The sequence below is a fragment of the Dermochelys coriacea genome, chromosome 5, assembly GCF_009764565.3.
Source record: "Dermochelys coriacea isolate rDerCor1 chromosome 5, rDerCor1.pri.v4, whole genome shotgun sequence".
Taxonomy (NCBI): domain Eukaryota; kingdom Metazoa; phylum Chordata; order Testudines; family Dermochelyidae; genus Dermochelys; species Dermochelys coriacea.
In genome coordinates, this window is record NC_050072.1 from 99,432,832 (window position 1) to 99,458,366 (window position 25,535).

The window sequence follows — 25,535 nt, forward strand, 5'->3', positions numbered from 1 at the left end:
TGCTGTCAATGGAGGGACGTCCTCTGACAACAGTGTGGTTTGACCTATAGCCCAGGCTTCAAACACCATCTACTCATTTCCCATTAGACTGTACATCAAAAGTTTCAAATCTGTTTTCCACTTCTGCCACACAGTCTTCAAATATCACTGTGTGCTGAATATTTTTCTTAAACTACAGAGTTTGTAGTTTATTTGTAAAACCATTACATGAAAGAGCTCTAGTGGAACAGAAAATAAAGTAAGTATTAGTGCCCTGGCTTTGAAACACATTTTCAAACCGTGTGTGTGTGTTTTTCTTTAAAAAGGTTACTGACAGTAGATACAGCTTCATGTTCTGTTACTCGCCCACTATGTATATGAAGTTCAGTGAAAGAGTCTCACACTCAGTCTGGTCTCTTTTTATGCTGGGTAAATGGGTCAGAGCAGCATAAAGGGCCCTTAAAAACTATAGGGAATATCCCCCTAGTGTGTGCATTGTGAAAGACAGCCATAAGACTTCCATAATACACCTGGTATAAGGGGCATTCCAGAGTGGCAGAGGGATACCTAAGGAGTGTATACACTCCTTATGTAGTGTAACACATATGCCAGCCTGCAATCCAGAAGGCCTAAGAAGGCTGCTGTATCTTAGATGCTCCCAGCATAATTTAGGCAGGCCCTGGGTCTCTCCAGCTCTGGAAGAAGCCCAAGTTCAGAGGGTGCAAAGTGGCTTAAAGCTGTCTTAGCCCTTCATCCCCTGGACTGAGTCCTGACTTAAAATCTCTCCCACAGAGCCTGATTCAGCTCATACCAGTGTGAGACCACTAGAAGTAATTCCATTCACATCAGTGGAGTTGCCTGTTATATCAATATACTTGACTAAATTCAGAAAAGAGCTCATACTTCCCATGTATCTGAAACAGGCACTCTTAAGTGTAACCCCAGCAAATACCTCATATTTTACTGTCCTAGATGCTTAAGATTTTTTTCTCCTGCTATAAGATATGTAAAGTAAAGGGGAGTTAATTGCATGTTTTGACATGACTAAATCTCCAGATTTTCAAATGCAACACACACACTACAGAATATCCTCTTAAAGACAACTTTATGTAGCTGTGTTTAAAAACATGGTTTTTACTGTAGACAAATTAACTACAGGGCATCTTCATAACTCCACTCATGAGAAAGCATATTTTCCAATCCTTTAATCATTCTCCTGGTTTTTCTTTGAATCCTCTCTCACTTTTGTATGAGATTACAAGAACTATTTCCCACAAACGCATGTTTATTGACATTAATTATATTACCCTTCTTTAACAGTGCCGCATGAGCCATTCCATTATTTTGCCTGGGACTGTCAGACTTGTGTTATGAAGGAGCACCTATTTTACCTTCTCCAAACCCCTTGTCATTTTACACTGTGATATCTATCATCCCCTAATCCTTTCAACCTCTCCTTGCATGAAAGTCTTTTTATGCCTCTCCCAACTTTTCTCCTTTTCCATGCAATTTTCCTACTTTCCTCAAAACATTTTTTTGGAATCCAGTGTGGAGGTCCATGTATAACACAAGCTCATCTCCTTCTCCAATTTAATAATTACAAGTTTTGCAATTAGTTTCTGCAGCAAAGCTGGTTAATAACTACAATAACCTACTCCTTACCAACACCCCACACTATATGCTTTAGTATCAGTATCCTGTCTTCTGACTCCAGCACAGATATGGAGGGACTATCTACTTTCTGTTTATAGAGCCAACTAAAATACTTGCTTTTACTCTGTCTTCTCATTTCTGCCCCCTAACCAGAAGGTGTCATGGCCACACTGACTGACTAGCTCAGCAGAAGTTACTATCCAATCCAGTAAGTCTCACTTCCCTACGGAGGAGGTCAATGCAGTCTCCAAAGCACTTGGAGCTTTTAAAAGCATTTCCCTCTTTATACTACTACTTCCTCCTTTACTTTTTTTAAATTGAAATTTAAACGATTGTTTAAACAGAACGTTCAAGTTAGGGAAGAGAACCTTTTACAAGGCTGGGAAATGTTTCCATGCAATATAATGTGGCTGGCCACAGAGAATAGGTTGGTTCTGAATGCTGCTGCTCTTTATACAAAAGAAGCAAATTTTATTCCTCATTTTTGGCCCTTTCTATGCTCAACGCTCCCTGGCAGCCTGCATGCAATTTCTTTTACAATTTAGATTCTATGGCAATTGCTCAAATTTCTTGGATAAAAAAAATCCATGGTGTAGCAGTTCCCACCTACTGGGAGCCAGCCCTTATTGCCTTACATGGGCTAAAAAAACCACACACAATTTGGGTTCCACCTCCTAACTTTCCAAGTGGGGTATAAGGAAGTTCAACCTCCGTGGCTCACTGCTACTGTAATCGGACAGGGCATCTGAGATGGCACTTTGTTTGGTAGGTCAGTTGTGTACACTGAGCCAGGTCCCTTAGAACTGGGCAATTCTATAATGAGTCATATGTGGTTAATTTAAATGCTCTCTAATAAAAAAAATTTTGGTTAATACTTTGTCCCTTCTGGCCTTGGGATCTATTGCCATAGCAGATGAAACACTTGCTAATTTCAGTAGTATTTCAGGGTGCAAAGCACACGACCAAGGGGAGCTACTGAATTCAAGTAATAAAAGAGTTATTCTATTCCAATAAATTTAGTTAAGCATTCCCCATTAAGATGTTCTAGTCCATATTTTATAGCTTTTTCTCCATAATGCAGAAAACTGATTTGCTTTAATTTCAGAAAGGCTGTTCCTACAAAAACACACACGTGAACTAGATTAGAGTTCAAACCTGGCAATAGTGCAGCTGAAAAATAAATGCAGTTATATGTGACTGTCACTAGAGGACACTATTTATTTCTCAAATCATAATGCAAACTGAATTAGAAATACAGCTCAAAGGAAAAATCAGTTGTGTGAAACTATACACTAACCAAAAACAATAGTCTTGTGGTCTTTACACACTGAGAATCTTCTAAGGATACAAACTTGTCACTTAACATTTTAAATGTTAATGACATGACTTCAGTTGAAGTACTATGGCTTATGAGAGGTACCTTAACAGCATTCAGATCCTCTATTTACGCACAAGAGATGAGCAGCAAGTGTGGGGGTAGTGGCAGTACTCCACAGAACCCTGTCCTGGAGCATATTAACATGACTAAGAAAGTAGTTTAGTCTCTAGACTCATTCATTAGCACTATTTTTGACAGTTTACCTTTCCTTCCTGTGCTAGAGCCATTTGTCCATAATACTTTGGCCTGAGATCTGTAACTCACTTTGCACAAACAACAGAATAGTCACCACATGACAGACATTTCCAATCAGGATGATTTTTAAAACCAGTGACCTGGAAGTGGAAAGGCTCCATAATTCCCTGTATACCAGAAATTGACTTATTTTTTTCTTGAGGAATCCCACTCTTGCATAAAGATTTGTGAGATAAAATTCAAATATAAAATGGATCATTTATATTAGCAGTGTGTCAAGCACTCAAATGTCAGACTGAATTGTCATAGCAGAAATACTAGGCAGGTATCACTTTGACTTTTTTCTTCAATTGTACAGTCTCCTGATTAGAACTTTAGCCTTTCATATAAGATTCTACAGGAACAGTTTCAGACTTCTGTCCTTTCAAACTTCATATTTTTAAAATGTTCTTCGAGCATGTCAGGATTCTTATCGTCCATGCCATCTAAGTCTATATCAAAATCCAGTTCATCACTTTCCTCTGACTCATCTCTTCTACTGAGCCTTCTTTGGCAATTTCCCGTAGTCTCATTCTCCATCTTCTGTGGTCCTTTACTGATCCTAAAAGGAAACATACAAGTCTTATTTGACAGACTTCCAGAATCTAATTATTAAACTGGGAGTGGAGAAGGGGGAACTTTGGTTTTGTGGTTTTACCCTTTGCAACTTAAAATAAAGTCTTATTGGGTCTGATCTCATTCCCATTAATGACAATGGGAGTTTCACCCCCGATTTCTGTAGACTGAGGTTGCTGTCTTCTACTGAATCCTGTCCCGATTACTTAAAGCACATACTAACATAAGGAAATGTGCCCTGAAATACAACAGAACAATGAAAATTTCCAAACATATTTTGTTAAAAGAATGCATGAGATACAACTCGTGCAAGTAGGTAATCAAACTTTCTGAGAAGTACTTACGGAACAACAATTTCTTCTTTCTTTCCACATTTAGCACACACTTCTAATTCACAAGCACAGGATCTACAAATAATATGGTAAGAATCCTTTACAGTCTTTTGGAGGCACTTCACACTATTAAGAAGGAAAACAATATTAGAATGATGGGCTAGTTAGCAAATTGGAATGTTCAATTAATTCTTAAAACTTTCCAATAACAAGTCTAATTGTTTCATAGACTCCAAAGTGGGAGAAGACTACTTTCTGTAATAATAAAGTCCTATGTATATGCCAATCTCATATGTAATATTAATATTAAAGAAATATGTTAACTAATTGACTGTGCTATCATATTTCTCTAACTTTTTAAATGTCAGTTTCGGAAAATTAAAACAAGAATTTTTTAATTATCAAAATGATAGAACACAGATCTCTGTAGCCACTTATTTGAGCAGGCTGTTTGGTTCACTAACGCTGTCTACTGCTTTAAAAGCTGTACAACATTTCCTATTTCCTATTTCTAATCAGACAAGATTAGTCCACGCAGAATATAGTACTAAGTCACATGTGCAATTTATAAATGCAAACTACGAATGCAGAGAGAACATTATACACCTTTGAATTTCTCAATGGCCAAAAGATGAGTCCAAACCCACAAGAAGCAGTGTACTACTCCAAACACCATTCGAAATATTTAGAGGCTTTGGTTGCTATTGTCAAAATAAAAATGATAGAGGACCTCTGGCCTGAAGGTTTGAATGACTCAAACGTTCATGATATATCAAATGTCTTCTCTTTGGACAAACAGAGAAGATATTCTGATGTAATGTAGTCGGGCCCAAAACACCTCCCTGAAAGCCAGCCCTTCTCAGCACTTGAAGAATTTAAGCATACAGCTTCTCTCACAGGGGGTCTGTTTCAGTAACTAGCATGATTAAATGTAATGTTAAAAATTGATCTGACTTGAATTTAAATTAAAACTTGAATTTTTTTCATGAAAATGTCCAAGCTGTCTATTTAACTTTCATTTTAAAGTGGATTTTATAGCATTGAATATTTATTTTCAAAGTGAAAATAAATTTAAAATTAAACTACCACTGAAGCCAGGAAGGCCATAAGAAAGCTTTGGGAACTAATATTGTGATCCAAGTGTCAAGAGCAGCCACTGCTGGTATACTTTTAGGCTTGCAGGGGGAGCTGCTCTCACTGACAACAAAGCAAGTAGAAGGCCAACTACAATAGTCTTCATTGAATCCTAAACGGGCTCTTCAGAGCATTCCTACTCCTGATGAGGGCAAAAATGGGATATGTCCACTACTTGCCTTCCATTCAGATTTATCAGTAACCACACTCAGAAGGTGCAACAGGCTTTTCTCTTTTGGCCATGAGGCCTGCCTATCCCATCCCTATTAAAGGAACTCAACTTTTCTAGGACTGGACCTTCTGGAACTAGCCACAGAATTAAGTCACAAGATTTATTTTCAAGATTTATTTTCTAAAAGACTTTTGTCATTACACAAACTCTCAACATCTTCAGCCCATTATGCTTTCTGTTGTGGACAGAGGTCACTCATTAAAGTTTACAATTGAATATCAACTTAATTCAGTAAAAGTAAAATTAAAAACAGAATGTCAGCTTGTCTTCAAGTTTGTTTGCTTTCCCAAATTGATCAAACATCCACCCAAACATCTACCCTTAGTAACGCATGAAGTAACCCTTGTTACTATGAAGCAATTGATATTTTTTCACTTTGGTTTTAGCACTTGGAGCTCTAGGTGGAGGCTATAATAATTCTGAAATCTACAAGTAACATCCACAAAAAATTAAATGGTATAAGCTGCCAAAATCTGCAATGAAGCGAATAACTGCAAAATCAGCACAAGTGTGTATGTGTACTTTTTTGCAGAGTAGTGTTTTTCAACAGCTCAAGTTTAGAACATGTACACCAGTGTATAATTGTATGAAGTCGTTTCAACTGAAGATGCTAATCTCCAGTTGAGACTGGGCTAAATCTGAATTTTTCATAATTCTTTCATAACTGGATTTCTAAATACTAATCACTATTTAAATTTAGAGTTGAGTTTATACTGTTGTTGCAAAGTATATGCACAAGGTTCCAAACATTTCAGGGGTTGACCCTGAAAGGCCCAAGAGGCAATAATTTCTATCAAAAGTATCACCTCATGCTCCTTTCTGCCTTTGAAACATTCTTACTTCTCCCCTGTCCCCCAGTTACTGAAATCTTAAATGTTCTCCCATAATAACAAACATCAGTGCAACTCCACCAAAAATAGTCTTAAAACATTCCTTTTTCTTTTAATCTGTTTAATGTGACCTGCACATCAGTAAGCATTCTATTAGCTAACAATACATATTTTGGCCTGATCCTGCAATTAGATCTGCATAAGCTGAGCTCTGCACCCTCACAGAGTTTCAGTGACATCCATTTATAAGGAGTAGTTTGTAATAGTGGCAGTCTTTATTTGTATATGTTGAGAATAAGGAAGATCTGATAAATGCCAGAACCATCTATTCTATCTCAGCTACTGAAGAGAATTTTTGAAAATAAAGTTGATTTAATGGTCTTCCATCTCCATGAATGACTAGAAAAATCTACTAGTGAAAATGGTTCGTCACCTGCATAGAGGCCATTCGTATTTTATACAATATATTCCTATGAAACAAAACACTTTATTTTAAAACCTGATTACAAACAAAGTTCTGCCTGCATTAAAAAAGTGGAATTAAGACCTAAAAGGGTTTCTTTAGGCCCCTGTCCAATAGCTCTTTCAGATGCCTATTCATTTTGTGGTACTGAATGAGGTTTGACAGGGTCCAAGATTGAAAAAATAAATTCATCTGGTTAAAAATTCCACCCCTTTCTCCCCAGTGTAATCTTGTGTAAAATAGAGATGTTTCCCTGTCCCTGACTGACTTTGCAATCTTGGAACAATCACTTATGTTTCTGTGCCTCTAGTTTGTCTATTTAGAGAATTAGGATAATTAGGTCCCTCATAAGCACTATGATGCATAAGGCTGTTTAGGTATTTTAATGAAAGGTGCTATATATGTAGTTTAAAAAAAAAAAGACACCCAATGGTGTCTTTTAAGAGAACACAACACTTTTTAATTTTTTTTTAAAGTAAAAACAACAACATTATAAGCTTTCCTAGAACTTCAGACTACTGAATTTAGAGCTCAATACAATAGGGATTATATCTCTTCTACACATGAAAATGAAATTTCCAAAAGTGGTAATACACCCCCTCAAAAAAGGTGTACAAATTGTACAGTGATTAGCTGTGAAGTAATTGTTGACTCACCATTTCTTCGGTTTTGATAATGGTTTGTATTTGCTGAATTTTACACGCCACTCCAAGACCTCCTTACAGTGCTGACACACTCCATCATGAAGCTTTGCATTAATTTTCTAAAAAAAAAAAAAAAAAAAAAAAAAAAGTTGTGCTTGAAGTGTCTTCTTTTATAAACCGACCAATTAGCAACTATGCATCAGTTTAGTTTAAAAAAAAAAAAGGCTCTTATGAAGTAATTCCATCCATCATCTTTTGATATCCTGCACGTACAGTACTGGGGGAAGATGTATTCTAATGGCAGTGCAAGAACAATGATTTCATCTATTTACCTGTTCTTATGTTAGTAATAAAGAGACTGAATGCTTCCAAGCATTCCTAAAAATCAGTAAAAGTAAATGTTGCCAGACTACATCCATTCAGAGTAAAATGCATGTGTTTGGTACAGAAATGGATTTTGAGAGACCAGCTTTGCTCACTGAAGACCGTTACAAGTTTAATATCTATAATTTACACTATATTAGGCTTTAGCAATTATAATGTATATTGTGGGTAGCCTCAAACTTTTCTAAAAGCACAGAGGAAATGTAAGTGCCACATCTTATACCATCAAGAGGACACAATGTCTTCCATACCATGAACTTCATTCCTATAAAAAGTTCCTTCTGCTTTCCTTCCATATTTAATTTCATTTTTAAGAAGGAATGAATCAGTTCAACTAGAGAAGTGTTTCCGTGATAAGGGAAAGCTTAGTATAGGTACATATTGCAAAAGAAAGTTGTCCTATTCACTGAACTGGCTGAGAATACAGTACATATGAAACATCACTAGTTGCCCTAGAAAATAATTATCCAGGGCATAGGAAACCTTGGCTTCCTTAAACATCTCCCCTTTCTTAGACTGAATCAGGCACATTCTTTATATCATTCCTTCACCTTGGACTGTCAATGACATTAATTTTGGTAATGACATCTATCCACTAAGAACTGAACTGAGAAAAATCAAACCTGTTAATATTTTTAAATGGGGAGACTGAATAATGGGTATTACACAGAAGTATGCTACTTATTTCTTGTTCATGGGTAGTTTCATTATAGAAGCCAGTCTCCATGAAAGACTGACCACAGATTTTCTTATCTTTTACGTTCAATAAAGTGTCAATACTATTTCTAAACACAAGAGTAAGATATCATGTTTGAAATATTTGATGAGTGGATAACTATATTAGCCATGAATGCTACAAGCTATATATAGTGCAATATGGCTAAAATGAAGAAAACAATGAAAAATTTAAGGTTTTTTCAGAATATTGAACACTTATGCTTTTGAATAGATTTCATACGTTTGCTGTAAACAGCTTCAAAAGGAGACAATGGCAACCAGTTAAATGACAATTACTATATTCAATTATATTAAACTGGAAATAATGGCAACAAAGTCAATTGACTATTGAACCACCTCTAAATATTACAGTTCAGAAGCATCTACTCATGATGGAGCGGACGAGCACACCAGCAGTCTCCCCAGTGGAGCTATGGAACAGCATCTCTAGCCTGGGCTCCTTTCTTTCTATCTGCTTCAATTTCATAGAGCGCACTAGTAGAGCTTAGAGCAGAGTTCTCACTCTTCACATCCTCAGCCAACAGAGTGAAAAGGATCCTACTGTTGTTTCTACTGTGATAGTGCCAAGAAGCCCCAGTCCCATTTTGTGCCCCCGCCCCACCACAAATGCCCTACTTTAGACAGAGCGTGTAAATGACTGTTCTCTCACATAAATGTATATCATGCTAAAAACGTGAGGTTATAGAAAGCGGTACACTATGTTGAAGAATTTCTTGCAATAGTAGTATTTCAAAAAGCAATTCAGATGTAGTAATGGTTCCCCAATCTCTGTGTCCTCCGCCTATTTTAAGGTTTTGGGGTTTTCTTGTTTGGGGGTTTTTGAAGTAAAAATTGAGTACTTCAGGGTCTCTATGTTCCAAGATATTACCATTATAAAATGGAAAGATATGATCATAAGTGACAGACTTAGGCAATTTAGCATGTTGGTTTCATCCCAGTAGTCGCAAGGTATACATGTCTTTTCTCCATTTATGTTAATTCACAATACTAACTGAGTATGCACATGTAATGATTTTTAAAATGAGGTAGGCCTAGAGTAGCTGTCCTGGTAATAGGCATAATATAAAATAAATAGCTATTAAGTTCCATTATATTAGCTATAGTTCCTGTCATCAGAATAGCTACTCTAGGACTACACCATTTAACATTTTGTATACTTCTTCTTTCAAACCACCAACAAATTCTACATTTTAATATTACAATATCAAGCACTCAAACGTTAGCAAATGCCAGAATTAAGATTGCCTGTGCATATGCATTTTGATTCAGTCCTTAAATGGCATTTTTCCCCATGGGACCTGCTGCCTCATTCAGTGAATGGAAAGTTATTCAACTCCCCACCCCCTTAAATCCTTCACATAAAATGTGTGGCCCCTGGGTAGGTCTTAATGTATGCCATCCACACCTTATGCTTAATTTCCTCATTGAAGTTTTCTGTGGCAGTCCCACATAGTAGCTGATCGCATCACAAAAAGTAATGAAGTCATTTTCACAACACCCCTCTGTTAAGTAACTGGGATTATCCTTTTTATAGCTGGGGAACTGAGGCAGAGAGTAAGACAAAAGTGGTCAAGAGTCCACTATTTGGGGGGGAGGGGTGTCTAATTTGAAGATGGCAATGGGCTGATTTTTTTTCAACATACTTAACATTTTTATAGCACTCCAATATGTTCAAAGCTGGACTCCAGCTATGATTGTGAGAACTCACCACTTCTGTATATCTGTCCCCAGATATCTCAAGGTGACCCAGAAAGTGAGTAACATACAATTCATGGCCAACTGAAAAGTTCAGTTTAATGATTTGCCAAGCATCCTAAAGGAACTCTGTGATAGACTCAGGGATAAAATCCAATACTCCAGGGCAACATTTAACTGCTTTAAGCATGAGACTATCCTTTTCTGACATTTCCCTGCCTCATTCTCATATCTTTCAACTTCTGTAACATGAGACATGATTCCTACAGACAACTGTCTCCTTTAGTACACAACTCTGCTTCAACCCCAAAGCACAGTCCATCCTGCACACTGAGCAAGGCAAGGGTTCTGTGGGAAAACAGTATCCTGTAACTAGTAGGGCTGCCAATGCTCCAGGATTGTCCTGGAGTCTCCAGGAATTGAAGATTAATCTTTAATTAAAGATTATCATGCGATGAAACCTCCAGGAATATGTCCAACCAAAACTGGCAACCCTAGTAACTAGATATTATGTATCATAATGCATATGCACAAGGTGGGACTGAAGTAAGGTTGCACAAGTTGTAATGAGTCACCTTACCTGTGGGGTTAAAATATTAAATATGTAGCGTAAGTTGTGTATTCTAACACTCATCATTTAATCTTCCATACCTATCTACTTAAGATAGATGTCCTTGTTAAGAGTGCAAAGTAGTAGTTTCCTTAGTATAGGTTGTTCAATCTTTTAATAAGACTCAGGATGAATGCATGTCCATTTTATCTACTGAATTGTCAAACTTTCAGGAATACCAACTCTAAGTTCTCTGACCTCCTTAGCCATTTTTATTCTACCTCAACACAAGAAGCTTACCTTCCTTCCCACCTGATTTAAGCCCAATCAATTTACTTAGTAGTTTTGAATATTTTTGCAAATATTCTACACTATAATAATCCCTACCTCTTTAGTGACAATTTTTCCCAGAGTCCTGCAAACAAGTTGAGAAATAAGACCCAGAAAGCTATTTCCCTTCAGCCTTCCATTGCAACTGATCAACTGGAGAGTACTCCCCCACACCCAAAATCGAGTCTATTACTATTCATATTTCCTCTGATGGGTACAATTCTTGGCTCCCCGACACATCACAGACGTGACCTAGAGGCCCTACCCTTACCTTCATCTCCTCCTCCTTTTGCCTGAGGCCTTTTTTACTTTGGGAAATTTGTGTACATGGTGATTGTTTTGGACTGAGGTAGCTCCACCAGCAGTAAAAGTAATCGAAACAAATGTAGACAAGAAGCTAACGTTTTTAGTCACCATGACATCTAATCCATTGTCTCCCTTGGCCTCAGGCTGCCCCAGACACAGACTTTGAACCATGATATCTACCTATTCACTCATGTCTTCAGTGCTGATTCCCTCCTAGAATTGCTACTTCTTAAAAGGGGACTTGGAGTGATGGCAATGCCTCTTCCTCTAATTTTTAAAATTTTTTTTTATTTTATTTTTTTTTTAAATGGAAAAACTTTTCTGTGCCAAGTCCAAAAATCCTTGGCTTCCCAGACCATGCTCCCCCTACCACCTCAAAACAAAAAAAACCTCTCTGAACTGGATTTTAACATGCTCCAAAACAGGACTTAAAGGGACTGGAGCCACTCCAACTCCACCCTGGAAGCTCTAAGTTTCTTACATCTTCACAGACTGGAGGTTACTTGTGATCCTTGTGGGCCCAAGTGGTGAACTTCAGGCAGATTGAACATCTGTTGAGTAAATGCTCCTCACCAATGCGTCAAAGACATTATGTATAGTAGCCTTACAGACATTTGTCTCACATGAAGGGCAGTTCTTAAACTCAGTCTTTCCCTCAGGATCTGCCATTACAGCTGAAAAAAATATCATGGAGTTAGAAGGGATTGTTCCTATGCAAACGAGAAACACTTAAATACTACAGGTTTTAATTATAATTATGAAAATAACTACTGCAGCATAAAATGATTGGAGAATGGACACATCTAAGCAATTCATCTAATTGTCATGTTTGGATTAACTAAAAAGCTTTTCAGGCCTGATCCTGCTCAACTTAAATCAACATCAGTTTCACCATTCTCTTTAATGGAACTGCAACTAACCTTATTTTCTTAACATGGAATATATTTGTATTTAAGTATCTATTATATACAATGACTTTTTAAATTTCTGAAGAAGCAGTTTATCTTTCTTCATTCTACAATTAACTTTCCACCTTAGTACAGTAAACATAAAAACTTGGTCTCAAAATATAGTGGGTTTTTATTCTAAACTAATTATTATTAGTGGTGTAGGCAGCGCCACCTATAGTCAAATTTGCCCGAAACTTCGCATTATAAGACCTAGCTTTCAGATGCTTACAACTTTGCCAAACAAACCGATAAGTCTGTTTTCAATGCTGAGTGTTTGCGTAAGACAGAATGTTTTGGAAAAGTTTCAACTAAGAGTTCAGCCATTTCTAAGAATAAGATTAGGGGAAAACAATATTTTTCAATCCATTTTTTTTATTTACAACCATTTCATTTATGCTCAAATAAATTGTTAGTCTCTAAGGTACTCCTTTTCTTTTTGCGAATACAGACTAACACGGCTGCTACTCTGAAACATTTCGTTGAGAAGCTGTAGTGCCTTCATGCCAAAATGTGGAGCATGTACACAAAATTTGGCACGGGTTTGCCCTGCTGTCAGTGATGACTTTTGCTATCCTCATGAAAAGTTGTCCACATTTTGTCAAGTGATAAGCCTTTGAAAAGTCTGTTCACAAATGCTCAGATGACACTTGTTAGAATTTGGCAATTAAATTCTCTGAAGATTCTAGCTGCCACGAGAACACTCCATCTTTTCACAAGAGCTGTATGTCAACCGCATAGTGCGTGCACCATCACCACACAGTGACTGACTGCATGCTCTATCTCAGGACCACACGGAAAATCCTTCTCATGCCTTGTAATAGCTGGTACTTGGGGCCAACATGGCACCAGGCACTGAAACTTAGAGCACTGATACTGTCCCACCTATTCTCTTAATGCTCCTGGTGCCCAGACAGCATGGAGGAGGAAGATTCAACTGCAGAGGGAAAAAATACATCATGTGATCATATTGAAGACTGTCATAATAGTACATATGTAGAAGAGAGAGAAATTAAAATTGTATAAGCAGCCTTAATTTTGGTATTTCCTAACTGTTGAGGGCTTGGCCTTATAAACTTAACACTTACCTGGATTACATAACACCCCAGCATAAACATCCTAGCACCATTCTGTATTTGTGAAGAAAAAACTTGTTACATTAGCCATCCAGCTTTTAAAGGCACGTTCAAGTATGTGCCTTTTCTGTATGCTAATTTACAGCATGATAGCTGAAAACAAATTGGTCATTTTCAGAATGTTCTGTTTTTAAAGGAAAGGGTCCATATTTTAGTACTTTAACCCAGAGTGCTGTTTTTTTAACTAAGACTCCTTTTCCTGTGGTGTCTCAACCATACTCCTTTTAGGATAAAAGAATTGCAAAAAAACTTAGTACTGTAGTCTGAGTTAAAATTTAAAGCCCTGCAAACCAGTGCATACTAGTTTCTCCCCCCTCCCCCCATACTGCTGAATCAATATGCAGTAATTTGTATTCCTAAGAGCATTTTAGTATCAACTATTTTAATATGTTACGGAGGTACAACACTACACTTCTGAGTTGAAGGAAGTTCCTTATTGTTAAGCGGTGTACTTTTAAAAAAAGGAGTCAGCTTCTCTTACAGATACTTCAGTAATTATAATATGCTGTGACTGGTACTGGAAAAGGAAACATTTATTACTGGAGTGATGACAAAGATCAACTCGGCAATGTGTAATGTACTCGGAATGCAAAAGGCCATACGCAAGAGAATTGCAATGCATGTAATAATGCTGAAGAACGCATACTTTTCCAAGTACTAGTTGGAAATAATTCATAGTTGATAGCTTCAAAAACAGGTATTTATCTATGAGAAACCCTGAGTTCATTTTAATGGAGACATAAAGCACTGAACACTATAATTACCAAACAAAAGAATGATGCTCATTTCCTGTTGGCAGCAGGTTTCCTGTATTAGCCCTGTTCGTGCAGAAACCAACTGGCATACAGCAACGAAAGCAATCAGCATATTGTATATATTTTTTTTCAATTCTGAAGTATGTTAGTTTTAAACAAGTGTCACAGGCATATCAGTTAAAGATAAACTCTTCCCCCATTCTCCCCAATCCCTCCACTTCCTTAGTGAGTGTCCAGCCCTGCCCATATTAGTCATAGTTTAACTTTTCCTCTTTACACTGAAACGCCAAAGTTCACCTTAAGTTAAGATCAGGTGATTGGCTCACATGACAAAAAAGCTATGCCTCGTCTTCTGCATTACCAGCAACATATGCTTGAATAATATGAAACTACAGAGCTCCCATTGGAGGTCCTCTCCGACAAAGACATGCACTGAGTAGTACCAGTGATTTTTATTTAAAATGAACAGTACCTGTGAGAACCTTTAACAAAGGGTAATATAAATTTAATGCAATTGAATTTTGTTTTGCAGCAAATCACTTTACAATTTGAAGAACTAGTCCAATTTCTTAATAGCTAAAGTATAAGTAACATTTGTCTAATTACCTTGTCTTCACTGGCATAATTAATATTTAGTTATATTTGAAGATTCCTTTTTCTTTTGGATTTAAGATTGGCATTCAACGTGTGTGTGATTTCTCTGACATTTGATACTCAATTCAAAGCTTTAAAAAAAAATCAGGAAAACTGACCACTGTTAATAACCATTAACAATTTTCAAATATTTTTAGTCAACTTATGATAAAATACCATGGAAATAAATGCATGATGCCTAAACAAGAAAGTAATTTTATCACCTTGGGTCCCTAAAACACAATACCACTTTTTTTTTTTTTTTTTTTTGAGTAGAGCAGATTTAAAGAGTAGAAGTACTTTGGAATAGGGGCAGGAAAAAGTTTTCAACAGACTGAGCAGTGCAAGTGGAAACCCCTACCAGACCTACAGTGAAACACACAAATAAAGAGAAGAGACCTGTATTATAAAACCAAAGCGAGCCCACAGATAGCACTGATACATAAGTTTAGACGGTCCTGTGCTATCTGTCATTCATGGTGTATCTGAGCAAATAGAGTGGCTCGCATCGCAATAGGTAGTGGGATGAATTGCAGACCATGTTTTGATGGATGTAACTCCATTCTGAAGATGTGCAGGCATGTCCCTGAGTAGGTTAAGTACACATCCTAACTGATGATCTGAATTGCACCTCTTTGCATCTAGGAATGGGCCTGCACAGAGAAGCTTTGTCTGCTGATAAATCAGTGGGCTCTCCTAAGAGACTGCAGCTGGTATCTAGACTCTATCAGGCATGATGTGCTTTCCCTGTGGCATAATCATGATTGGTGTACATCAGTGGCTCTCAATCTCTTCTATGCTGGGATATCCCTGAATGTGAATGCGCTTAACAATATGGAAAGGGCAGGGTGGTTACAAACCACAGGCTGACAGTCCTTGGGTGAGATTCTGTGCTGTGCCTCTAACAGATGCTGTGGCTCTGCCCCCAGAATGTCCCCCTAAAGCAGGGCTTGCAAGGAGGTACTGAGAGGCAGTTTAAAGCTGTCTTCTGCAGTGCTTGTGTAACCCACACGCCACCTGGGTGTCATGTTCTTTCCATCTAGTGGCACCGAGACCCCTTAGAGTTAAATGAGTTTGCTCTGCAGCCTTGGCTAAGAGCCAGTTGGCTTTTAGCTCATGCTATAGAGCAGGGGTCAGCAACTTATGGCATGCGTGCCAAAGACGGTATGCGAGCTGATTTTTAATGGCATGCTGCTGCCTGCCGGGTCCCAGGCGCCAGTCCCGCTCAGCCCGTTGCTGAACCCAGACCGGGGCCCTAGCGGGCTGCAGCGTGCCATTAAAAATCCTGCCTGCCCCGGCCCACTCTTCTCTGCCCTCCCGCCCCCCATGGGGGCAGGGTGAAGAAACTTGGTCCTGCCGGCTGCAGAGCAGGCAAGGTCCCTCTCCCCCGCTGTGCTGGGTTCCTGCCCCTCCTCCTATTCCTCCCTGCTGCCAATCAGCTGATGCTTGGGGGAAGGGGGGTGGAATCAGGGAATATCCCCTCCAGCTCCCTGCCGTGAGCCACTCTGGGCAGGGGGCAGGGGGCAGGGAGCACCCCCATGATTCTAAACCATACCCCCAGCCCTCTGCCCTGACCCCTGCACCCCTACACACTCCAGCCCCCCCATTCCCTGATTCCTGCATCCTCCCCACACATACCCAGCCCCCCTGCACCCTGACTCTTCCACCCCTCGCACCAAATGGGAGCTTCCCAGGTAAGCACTCCACACCCAAACTTCCTGCCCCAACCCTGAGCCCCCTCCCTCATTCTAGCTCCTGGCCACACCCTACATGCCAACCCCCAGCCCACTCCTTCACCCCCAGCCCTGTGCTCAGTGCACTCCCACCCTCAGCTTAGTGCAGAGAGAGAGAGAGAGAGAGAGAGAGAGAGAATGGGCTAGAACCAGGGAGAAGGTAGGTACCCACTCTTTGAGCAAATTGGGATCCCAGACCGGCAGCGGGCTGAGCGGGGCCAGCGGCCGGGACTCTGGCTGGCAGGAGCCGGTGGATGGAATCTCACAGCAGCGTGCTGAGCCGCTCAGCTCGCTGCTGGTCTGGGCTTCTGGCTGCCGGCCCCTTGCCAGACGGGGTCCCAGCCGCGGGCCCCGCTCAGCCTGCTGCTGGCCTACGTGAATGGAACCCCAGGCTGGCAGCGGGCCAAGCAGGCCAGTGGCGTAAGATCAGCATTTTAATTTAATTTTAAATGAAGCTGCTTAAACATTTTGAAAACCTTGTTTACTTTACATATGACAATAGTTTAGTTCTATAATATATAGACTAAGAGACCTTCTGAAAAACGTTAACATGTATTACTGGCATGTGAAACCTTAAATTAGAGTGAATAAATGAAGACTCGGCACACCACTTCTCAAAGGTTGCCGACCCCTACTATAAAGGCTTATGCACTAAGCTTCAGAGGTCCCTGGTTTGATCCTGCCCGCCAATGACCGGGGTCTGTTGGTGTTACACTTGCAGTGGTGGAATTCTCCTACAACCGGATAAGGAGCATTAAGGGCTCCTTTACACCAATCTAAAGGGTTGGCATGGGAATGAGGATCTCCTCTCTGGAGTGCATTTTTCTCTCTACTGTTGTCGTTGATATATCTGGCATTGCTTTGCAGAGATTGGCACTTGTACCAGATTTGAGCCCTTTTCTCCTTTGCCCAGACCAATGCTTCAGCCTGATCTAGAGACTTCAGTCCACATAGGTCCTTTGTGTAAATAAATGCAAATCTATTCAGTTCTGTCTCACTGGATAGTGTATGAGTTCTTGCTCTTTTTCCATTTAAGAAGTTCTGCCAATCTGCTTTTTCTGTACCTGAGTGATTTTTAGTTTTTCTACAAAACTAAGATCTTGCGAGAAATGGTTGTAGGAGTGTGACATTACCCAGGGTACAATCTGGACTGTTGAACAGCTGTGTTTTCTCTCCCCCCCACCTCCCGTCAATTCTCTAGCCTTGGGAGCTCTTTGTGCTGCTTTGCTGTGAGAGCTACTATGCCTGGTCTGTGCTCTCGCACCTCCAGCATGCAAAATTACTCCCAGCTATACTGTGAGAGTGCTATGGCCACCACTCTTGAATTACACCCGCAAATTCCCACTCCCAGACTTTCCCCAAGAAATGTGCATCTTGTACTGCCCAGCCCTGTCCTTGACAACACAAGCTCATATAAAGTCCATCATTTTAGTATTGGAAAATGATGTACACAAATCTTATCTCAAATGGAGTTTCCCAAACACTTCAGTCCAAGCACAGTGGTTTTAGATGACAGGTTTAACTACAGAAATATTTTAATGGAAAACCTGTCTTATGAAAGGAGACTCAAGGAGCTTGGCTTGTTTAGCCTAGCTAAAAGAAGGTTGAGGGAGATATGATTGCTCTCTATAAATATATCAGAGGGATAATTCCTCTCCCTCTCCGGTATTTATTTAAGCTCAGTACCAATGTGGACACAAGAACAAATGGATATAAACTGGTCATTGGGAAGTTTAGACTTGAAATTAGATGAAGGTTTCTAACCATCAGAGGAGTGAAGTTTTGGAATAGCCTTCCAAGGGAAGCAGAGGGGGCAAAAGACCTATCTGGCTTTAAGATTAAACTCGATAAGTTTATGGAGGAGATGGTATGGTGGGATAACATGATTTTGGCAATTAATTGATCTTTAAATATTCATAGTAAATAGGCCCAATGGCCTGTGATGGGATGTTAGATGGGGTGGGATCCGAGTTACTATAGAAAATTCTTTCCTGGGTATCTGGCTGGTGAATCTTGCCCATATGCTCAGGGTTTAGCTGATCGCCATATTTGGGGTCAGGAAGGAATTTTCCTCCAGGGCAGATTGGAAGAGGCCCTGGAGGCTTTTCGCCTTCCTCTGTAGCACGGGTCACTTGCTGGAGGATTCTCTGTTCCTTGAAGTCTTTAAACCATGATTTGAGGACTTCAATAGCTCAGACATAGGTGAGAGGTTTTTCGCAGGAGTGGGTGGGTGAGATTCTGTGGCCTGTGTTTCAGAGTAGCAGCCGTGTTAGTCTGTATTCGCAAAAAGAAAAGGAGTACTTGTGGCACCTTAGAGACTAACCAATTTATTAGAGCATAAGCTTTCGTGAGCTACAGCTCACTGTGGCAGGAGGTCAGACTAGATGATCATAATGGTCCCTTCTAACCTTAGTATCTATGAATCTATGTGTAGCTGGATTTGCAGTCCAAGAAAGGGAGAAGCAATCCAAAGCTTTGAAAAAATCAAAAGGGCAATTTCAAATCTGATACAGAAATGGAAGAGAATAGCAGTTTGCCTGTGCTTGTAAGTCTGCCTGTCCCCTGTCCTCTGATGCCTTGCCAGCATGTCCTATGCCATTCCAACCTGTGGTGTTTGTGCAGAAGACAAAGTGAAATGTACTAATCTGTAAGAGGGCTGAGTTGAGTGGAACCACAAGAGAGATAAACATGTGGGAGCAGTTGCCAGCTACTGTATGTGTTATTTATAGGACTTCTGGCTTTCCAGGTTTGTTAGTTTCACTTTTGGGGGGTTATTTTTTTAGCAATTTTGAAGTTTTCTGTAGATGTCCAAAAATCAGAGAGTTTTGGAACTTTTATGTACTGTATTGAGTAATGTCTTTGTAATGTTCTCTTGTGCGCTTTAACATTACTACTGTTTCAAACAGCACTATGTTGAAGTGCATTTGGGAATCTCTACTGTGCAGCAGCAGGGTCTACAGAGACTAACTAATATTCAACACATTTAGTGTGCTTTAGAAATCACATCTCTGTAGTCCACGTTATGACTCTACACATTACTTGCATCTTAGGGCTTGTCTACACAACCATTTCCAGTGTTTACTGGATAAACACCAATTTTTTGTTTGTATGGCGGGTTTTTATCATCTACAACCGAAAGTCAGAAGCCCTACTTAGAGTCAATGTTTAAGAATTTAACCAGCCAAAAATTACCACATTGTCAAGTGTAGGGTTTTTTGGAGTTTTTATTATTTATTCAAACACATCTAGACTGCAATATGGGGATATTTTTAGTTCTTTCTATTTAGAGGACTTTTTTTTTTTTAGCTAAAACCATAATCCAGATGAAGACCTAAGTGATGCTGCTAAAAACAAAAAATTCTAGAGTCATGCTAGAACTGTGACCTTGCTGTCAACTGAGGGGATCTGACCACTGCACCATGAAGCCTCAGACTCAATGCGCAGAACCAGCGAGCATGGAATGACTTCTTCCTTTTTCAACAAGGCAGGAGTGAACATTGTTCAGTACTTTACAAGCTCCATTGGCTGCCTGTAAGATTATTAATGGACTAAAACTCCCAATGGCTTCATACACATTCATGAACCAGAAAGACAGGTTGCGGTGTCCCTGTGAGTATAGCTAACTGGTCCGTGTCAGTTTCTCAGAGCAGGAAACATTTGCAATGTAGTAGTCACCAGCTAAAGAAAACTCTGGCAGAGGTGATTAGACTGATTACACCCCTAACTGTGTTCAAAACCAAACAAAGCAATCTTTTGATAAGGCCTTCCCCCACTAGTAGTACTACCTTCAGCAATGACTCAATGTGGAAATTATGAAGGTGGGGGGAGAAGAAACATCAAGAGGAGGAGCAAGAGTAGATTAACACAGGCACATCTCTTCGGAAAAAATGTGGAGACAATGAAATTATAGCCCTCTTTGGGGTACACTCCCTATTTTATTAGTTCTAGCAAGTAGATATTCTGGGGATACCCTTTTAAACTTTAGAATGAATAGCAACTTCCTTAAAGAGTAGAACTGAAAGTTGTTGGGGGCAGGCATTCTTGAAGTGCACTTACAAAATGCTGATCTGAGATTGGGTGCAGTAGCAAGGAATAAATTGTCAGTGTGCATTAAGCTCAGGTAGCTGTTTGACATGTCGGGTATGGGTTCTGAGAGGTAATGTACTCATTGCTATGCAAAATTCAGTTTAACCTTTTGTTTTTACATCTGGCAGTGGTTCCCATGATACATAACAGAAGAAGATATAATCACAACTGAGACCACAACCTATTCCCAAGCTGCTTTCTCCTATGCCACTGTAAACAATTACTTCAAACTAACATCCTGTACTCTACTAAAACTCACAAAAGGCAAACTAACAGCCCTACCCTTCATTATTAAAATATGAGACAGCTATAAATAAAGGTCTTCTACATAAAGATACACACAAAACAAACACTAAAATTTCATTACAGAATCTGCAGACTCAGGATAAAAAGTCAGTCCACAACAACAAAAAATTGCACAGCAGTACAAACTCGCAACCACACACCACACAACAGAACCACTAACCCAGGAACCTATCCTTGCAACAAAGCCCGTTGCCAACTCTGTCCACATATCTATTCAGGGGATACCATCATAGGGCCTAATCACATCAGCCACACTATCAGAGGCTCGTTCACCTGCGCATCTACCAATGTGATATATGCCATCATGTGCCAGCAATGCCCCTCTGCCATGTACATTGGCCAAACTGGACAGTCTCTACGTAAAAGAATGAATGGACACAAATCAGACGTCAAGAATTATAACATTCAAAAACCAGTTGGAGAACACTTGAATCTCTCTGGTCACTCGATCACAGACCTAAGAGTGGCTATACTTCAACAAAAAAGCTTCAAAAACAGACTCCAACGAGAGACTGCTGAATTGGAATTAATTTGCAAACTGGATACAATTAACTTAGGCTTGAATAGAGACTGGGAATGGATGAGTCATTACACAAAGTAAAACTATCCGATGAAGTGAGCTGTAGCTCACGAAAGCTTATGCTCTAATAAATTTGTTAGTCTCTAAGGTGCCACGGGTACTCCTTTTCTTTTTGCCTACCTTGCTTGTCACCATGAAAGGTTTTCCTCCTCCCTCCCCCCCCCCCCCCCCCGCTGGTGATGGCTTATCTTAAGTGATCACTCTCCTTACAGTGTGTATGATAAACCCATTGTTTCATGTTCTCTGTGTGTGTGTATATAAATCTCTCCTCTGTTTTTTCCACCAAATGCATCCGATGAAGTGAGCTGTAGCTCACGAAAGCTTATGCTCTAATAAATTTGTTAGTCTCTAAGGTACCACAAGTACTCCTTTTCTTTTTGTGAATATGTAATCAAAGAATGTGAATGTATACACTACATAAATACTACAGTTCTTACTCGTCAGAGTGTTGTTACAAGTAGCAGAGTCTCATAGTACATTTGCTAGTCATAACTAAAGTACTTTGTAGTATAAAACAGCAGCAGCTTTCCTTTCATACACACTTGGATATTAAATGTTGATAGCAATATAAACTTACACCACATCAGTAACGAGATTAATTCAAGAAATTTGTCCAAGTGTAAACAGGTTCCATGTCAATTTAAGGTACTAATAACAGAAAATAAAAGGCACAAAATCAGATCACATCTATTGAGAGCACAATTATAAAATGACAGGCAAGATTTGCATCCTGATCCTGCAACTGGCTCCATGCAGCAAAACTTCTGGCCCCGCTGGCAGATACCCAATTGAAGGGGTGGGGTCTTATTTAGCACCCGATGGAAAATATATATGTATTATACTAAAGGGAAAGGAGTTTATAGGTAGGAAAATAATACCCTACTTATTGAAAGGATGAATATTGAATCTTTAAACGTTTAAATGATGGATTTTCATGCTACTAAAACACTTCAAATAAACAGACCAGTTTTCTGTGTGTTCGGTTTGATATGGTTACTTTTTGAGAGTGGCTAGAGATTTAGTTAATAATTGTCCTATGAAAATACTTAAGTATTTGGGGGAGATTTACTAGAAGATGCACAGATTGACAGAGCCAGAAGAGTACCCAGAAGTCACCTACTACAGGACAGGCCCAACAAAGAAAACAACAGAACGCCACTAGCCATCACCTTCAGCCCCCAACTAAAACCTCTCCAACGCATCATCAAGAATCTACAACCTATCCTGAAGGACGACCCATCACTCTCACAGATCTTGGGAGACAGACCAGTCCTTGCTTACAGACAGCCCCCCAATCTGAAGCAAATACTCACCAGCAACCACACACCACACAACAGAACCACTAACCCAGAACCTATCCTTGCAACAAAGCCTGTTGCCAACTCTGTCCACATATCTATTCAGGGGATACCATCATAGGGCCTAATCACATCAGCCACACTATCAGAGGCTCGTTCACCTGCGCATCTACCAATGTGATATATGCCATCATGTGCCAGCAATGCCCCTCTGCCATGTACATTGGCCAAACTGGACAGTCTCTACGTAAAAGAATGAATGGACACAAATCAGACGTCAAGAATTATAACATTCAAAAACCAGTTGGAGAACACTTGAATCTCTCTGGTCACTCGATCACAGACCTAAGAGTGGCTATACTTCAACAAAAAAGCTTCAAAAACAGACTCCAACGAGACACTGCTGAATTGGAATTAATTTGCAAACTGGATACAATTATTAACTTAGGCTTGAATAGAGACTGGGAATGGATGAATCATTACACAAAGTAAAACTATATCCCCATGGTATTTCTCCCTCCCACCCCACCCCCCACTGTTCCTCTGATATTCTTGTTAACTGCTGGAATTAGCCTACCTTGCTTGTCACCATGAAAGGTTTTCCTCCTTTCCCCCCCCTGCTGCTGGTGATGGCTTATCTTAAGTGATCACTCTCCTTACAGTGTGTATGATAAACCCATTGTTTCATGTTCTCTGTGTGTGTATATAAATCTCTCCTCTGTTTTTTCCACCAAATGCATCCGATGAAGTGAGCTGTAGCTCATGAAAGCTTATGCTCTAATAAATTTGTTAGTCTCTAAGGTGCCACAAGTACTCTTTTTCTTTTTGCGAATACAGACTAACACGGCTGCTACTCTGAAACCTAGAAGATGCATATAATCTAAATAATTTTCAAATAAATCTGACTAACAGGCAGACCCAGTTTATCTCTTATCAGATCTCAAGTGATTCAACCTTCAGCCACCTCATTTGCCATTTCAGGAATCGGGTTGGCTTTCCTGACAGCAGTCCTGCTGGTTTGTGAATAATAAGGGTCGCTGTCTCCAGAACAATAACTTCCCCCAGTATTTCTCTATTTTCCTTGTTTATTATTTCTCATTCCGTTCCCCACTGCCACACTTCCTGCCCAAGGACAACTGGCATTAAAAAGCTAATGCAAAAAGCACTATTTTTCACAAACATATCCTAAAATATATTGTCTAACATTTTCAAGTTTTATGGCAAAACTTGTAAGTACATATTAAATGAACATTACATTCACACAAACTCCGATAAAGTCAAATGTGTTACTAGAAATGGTGACCTCAGTAATATTCATGTAATCAATATTAAGTCATCTAGCTACAAATACATGTAGTACACTTATTAACTCAGCTCATAAAATCTCTATCAAGCTAGCATTAAGGCATTTAAAGGCAAGATACAATATTTCAAAAGGTCCTAGCAATGTTTGCATGAGGTGGTCTAATTTTGTGTGATTGATATAATTCTGTGCTTCATATATTGTAACCTTGGAACCACACCAGTAGAATACTGTTTGCATAGATGCAATGTCAACTCCAGAGATGAACCACCTGGCCATCAAAAAAAAAAAAAAAAAAAAAAAAAAAAAAAAAAAAAAAAAAAAAAAAACGTAAGATTGTGCATGTTGAAGACATTTCCTAATCCCATCTTGAAAAAAAAAAATTATACAAATTCCAGAATATAAATACAAAGCAATTCACAAAGAAAGGTTCTGACCTTATATTTCAAAATATCACAAATACCCAACTGTACAGTGCAGGACAGTTGCATTTGGGGTTCTGATTAGGCACTTCAGCTCAAACTGTGAGGTCCCAAATGAACTATATTTGCTTATCTAATCTGATTAGATAGTTTTAACACCTAAATTCCCTCTAAACTGCGCAACCACGAAGCAGGCTATCAAGGGCTGCACAGGTGGGGAGAGGTGCCTCTCCCCCATCCCCAGGGCAGCCTCTACCCCAAACTCCCAGCCCCACCCCAGAGCCCACACTCCCAGCCGGAACCCTCAGGCCCCGCATCCTAACTCTCTGCTCCAGAGCCCTCACCCCCTGCTCCACAACCCTCTGCCCCAGCCCTGAGCTCCCTCCCACACTCTGAACCCCTCTGCCAAACCCCCCACCACACATCACCTCTATATTGGTGCACATAACAAAATTCATTCCACACATGGATGTAAAAAGTTAGAGGGAACATTGTGACACAGTGGCAAACTCCACTTGGTGTATTGATATTGCCTCATTTCTACCCACAGTGAAACATCCTTAAACAGCGTGATGCAGTTCTCAAGGTCTTCCTGACTTATTGGTTGCATTTTATATAATTAAGACTACAACATAAAAAATAAAGTGTGGACTTCAATGCAACTAGAACCAAAATATTTATTTTTCTTCAAATTTGTTTTGAGTGCCCATCCTGAATATCTAGATATTTGTACTATTATTTAATAATCATGCTAACCTAAAGATAAATATCCAAACAAGCAATTTACTTGCTGTGACAGGCTGTACCCTTAATTTCATCCTTTTTTACAAGACTCTGATAAATGTTGTACAAAGTATGCCTTATGAGGTATCATCTGA

The 25,535-nt window shown here is 39.5% G+C and overlaps 1 protein-coding gene across 1 annotated transcript in view; it reads right to left on the minus strand.

The window, feature by feature from the left end:
- Positions 1-290: 290 nt before the first annotated feature.
- Positions 291-25,535, minus strand: part of C5H9orf85 (chromosome 5 C9orf85 homolog) — a 32,422-nt gene continuing 7,177 nt past the window's right edge. The window contains exons 2-4 of the mRNA XM_038401886.2: positions 7,468-7,574; positions 4,165-4,278; positions 291-3,806 (exon numbers count right to left, since the gene is read on the minus strand). Of these exons, the coding sequence (XP_038257814.2) occupies positions 3,614-3,806; positions 4,165-4,278; positions 7,468-7,574 (414 nt within the window). The 3' untranslated portion in view covers positions 291-3,613. The remainder of the gene's footprint in view (positions 3,807-4,164; positions 4,279-7,467; positions 7,575-25,535) is intronic.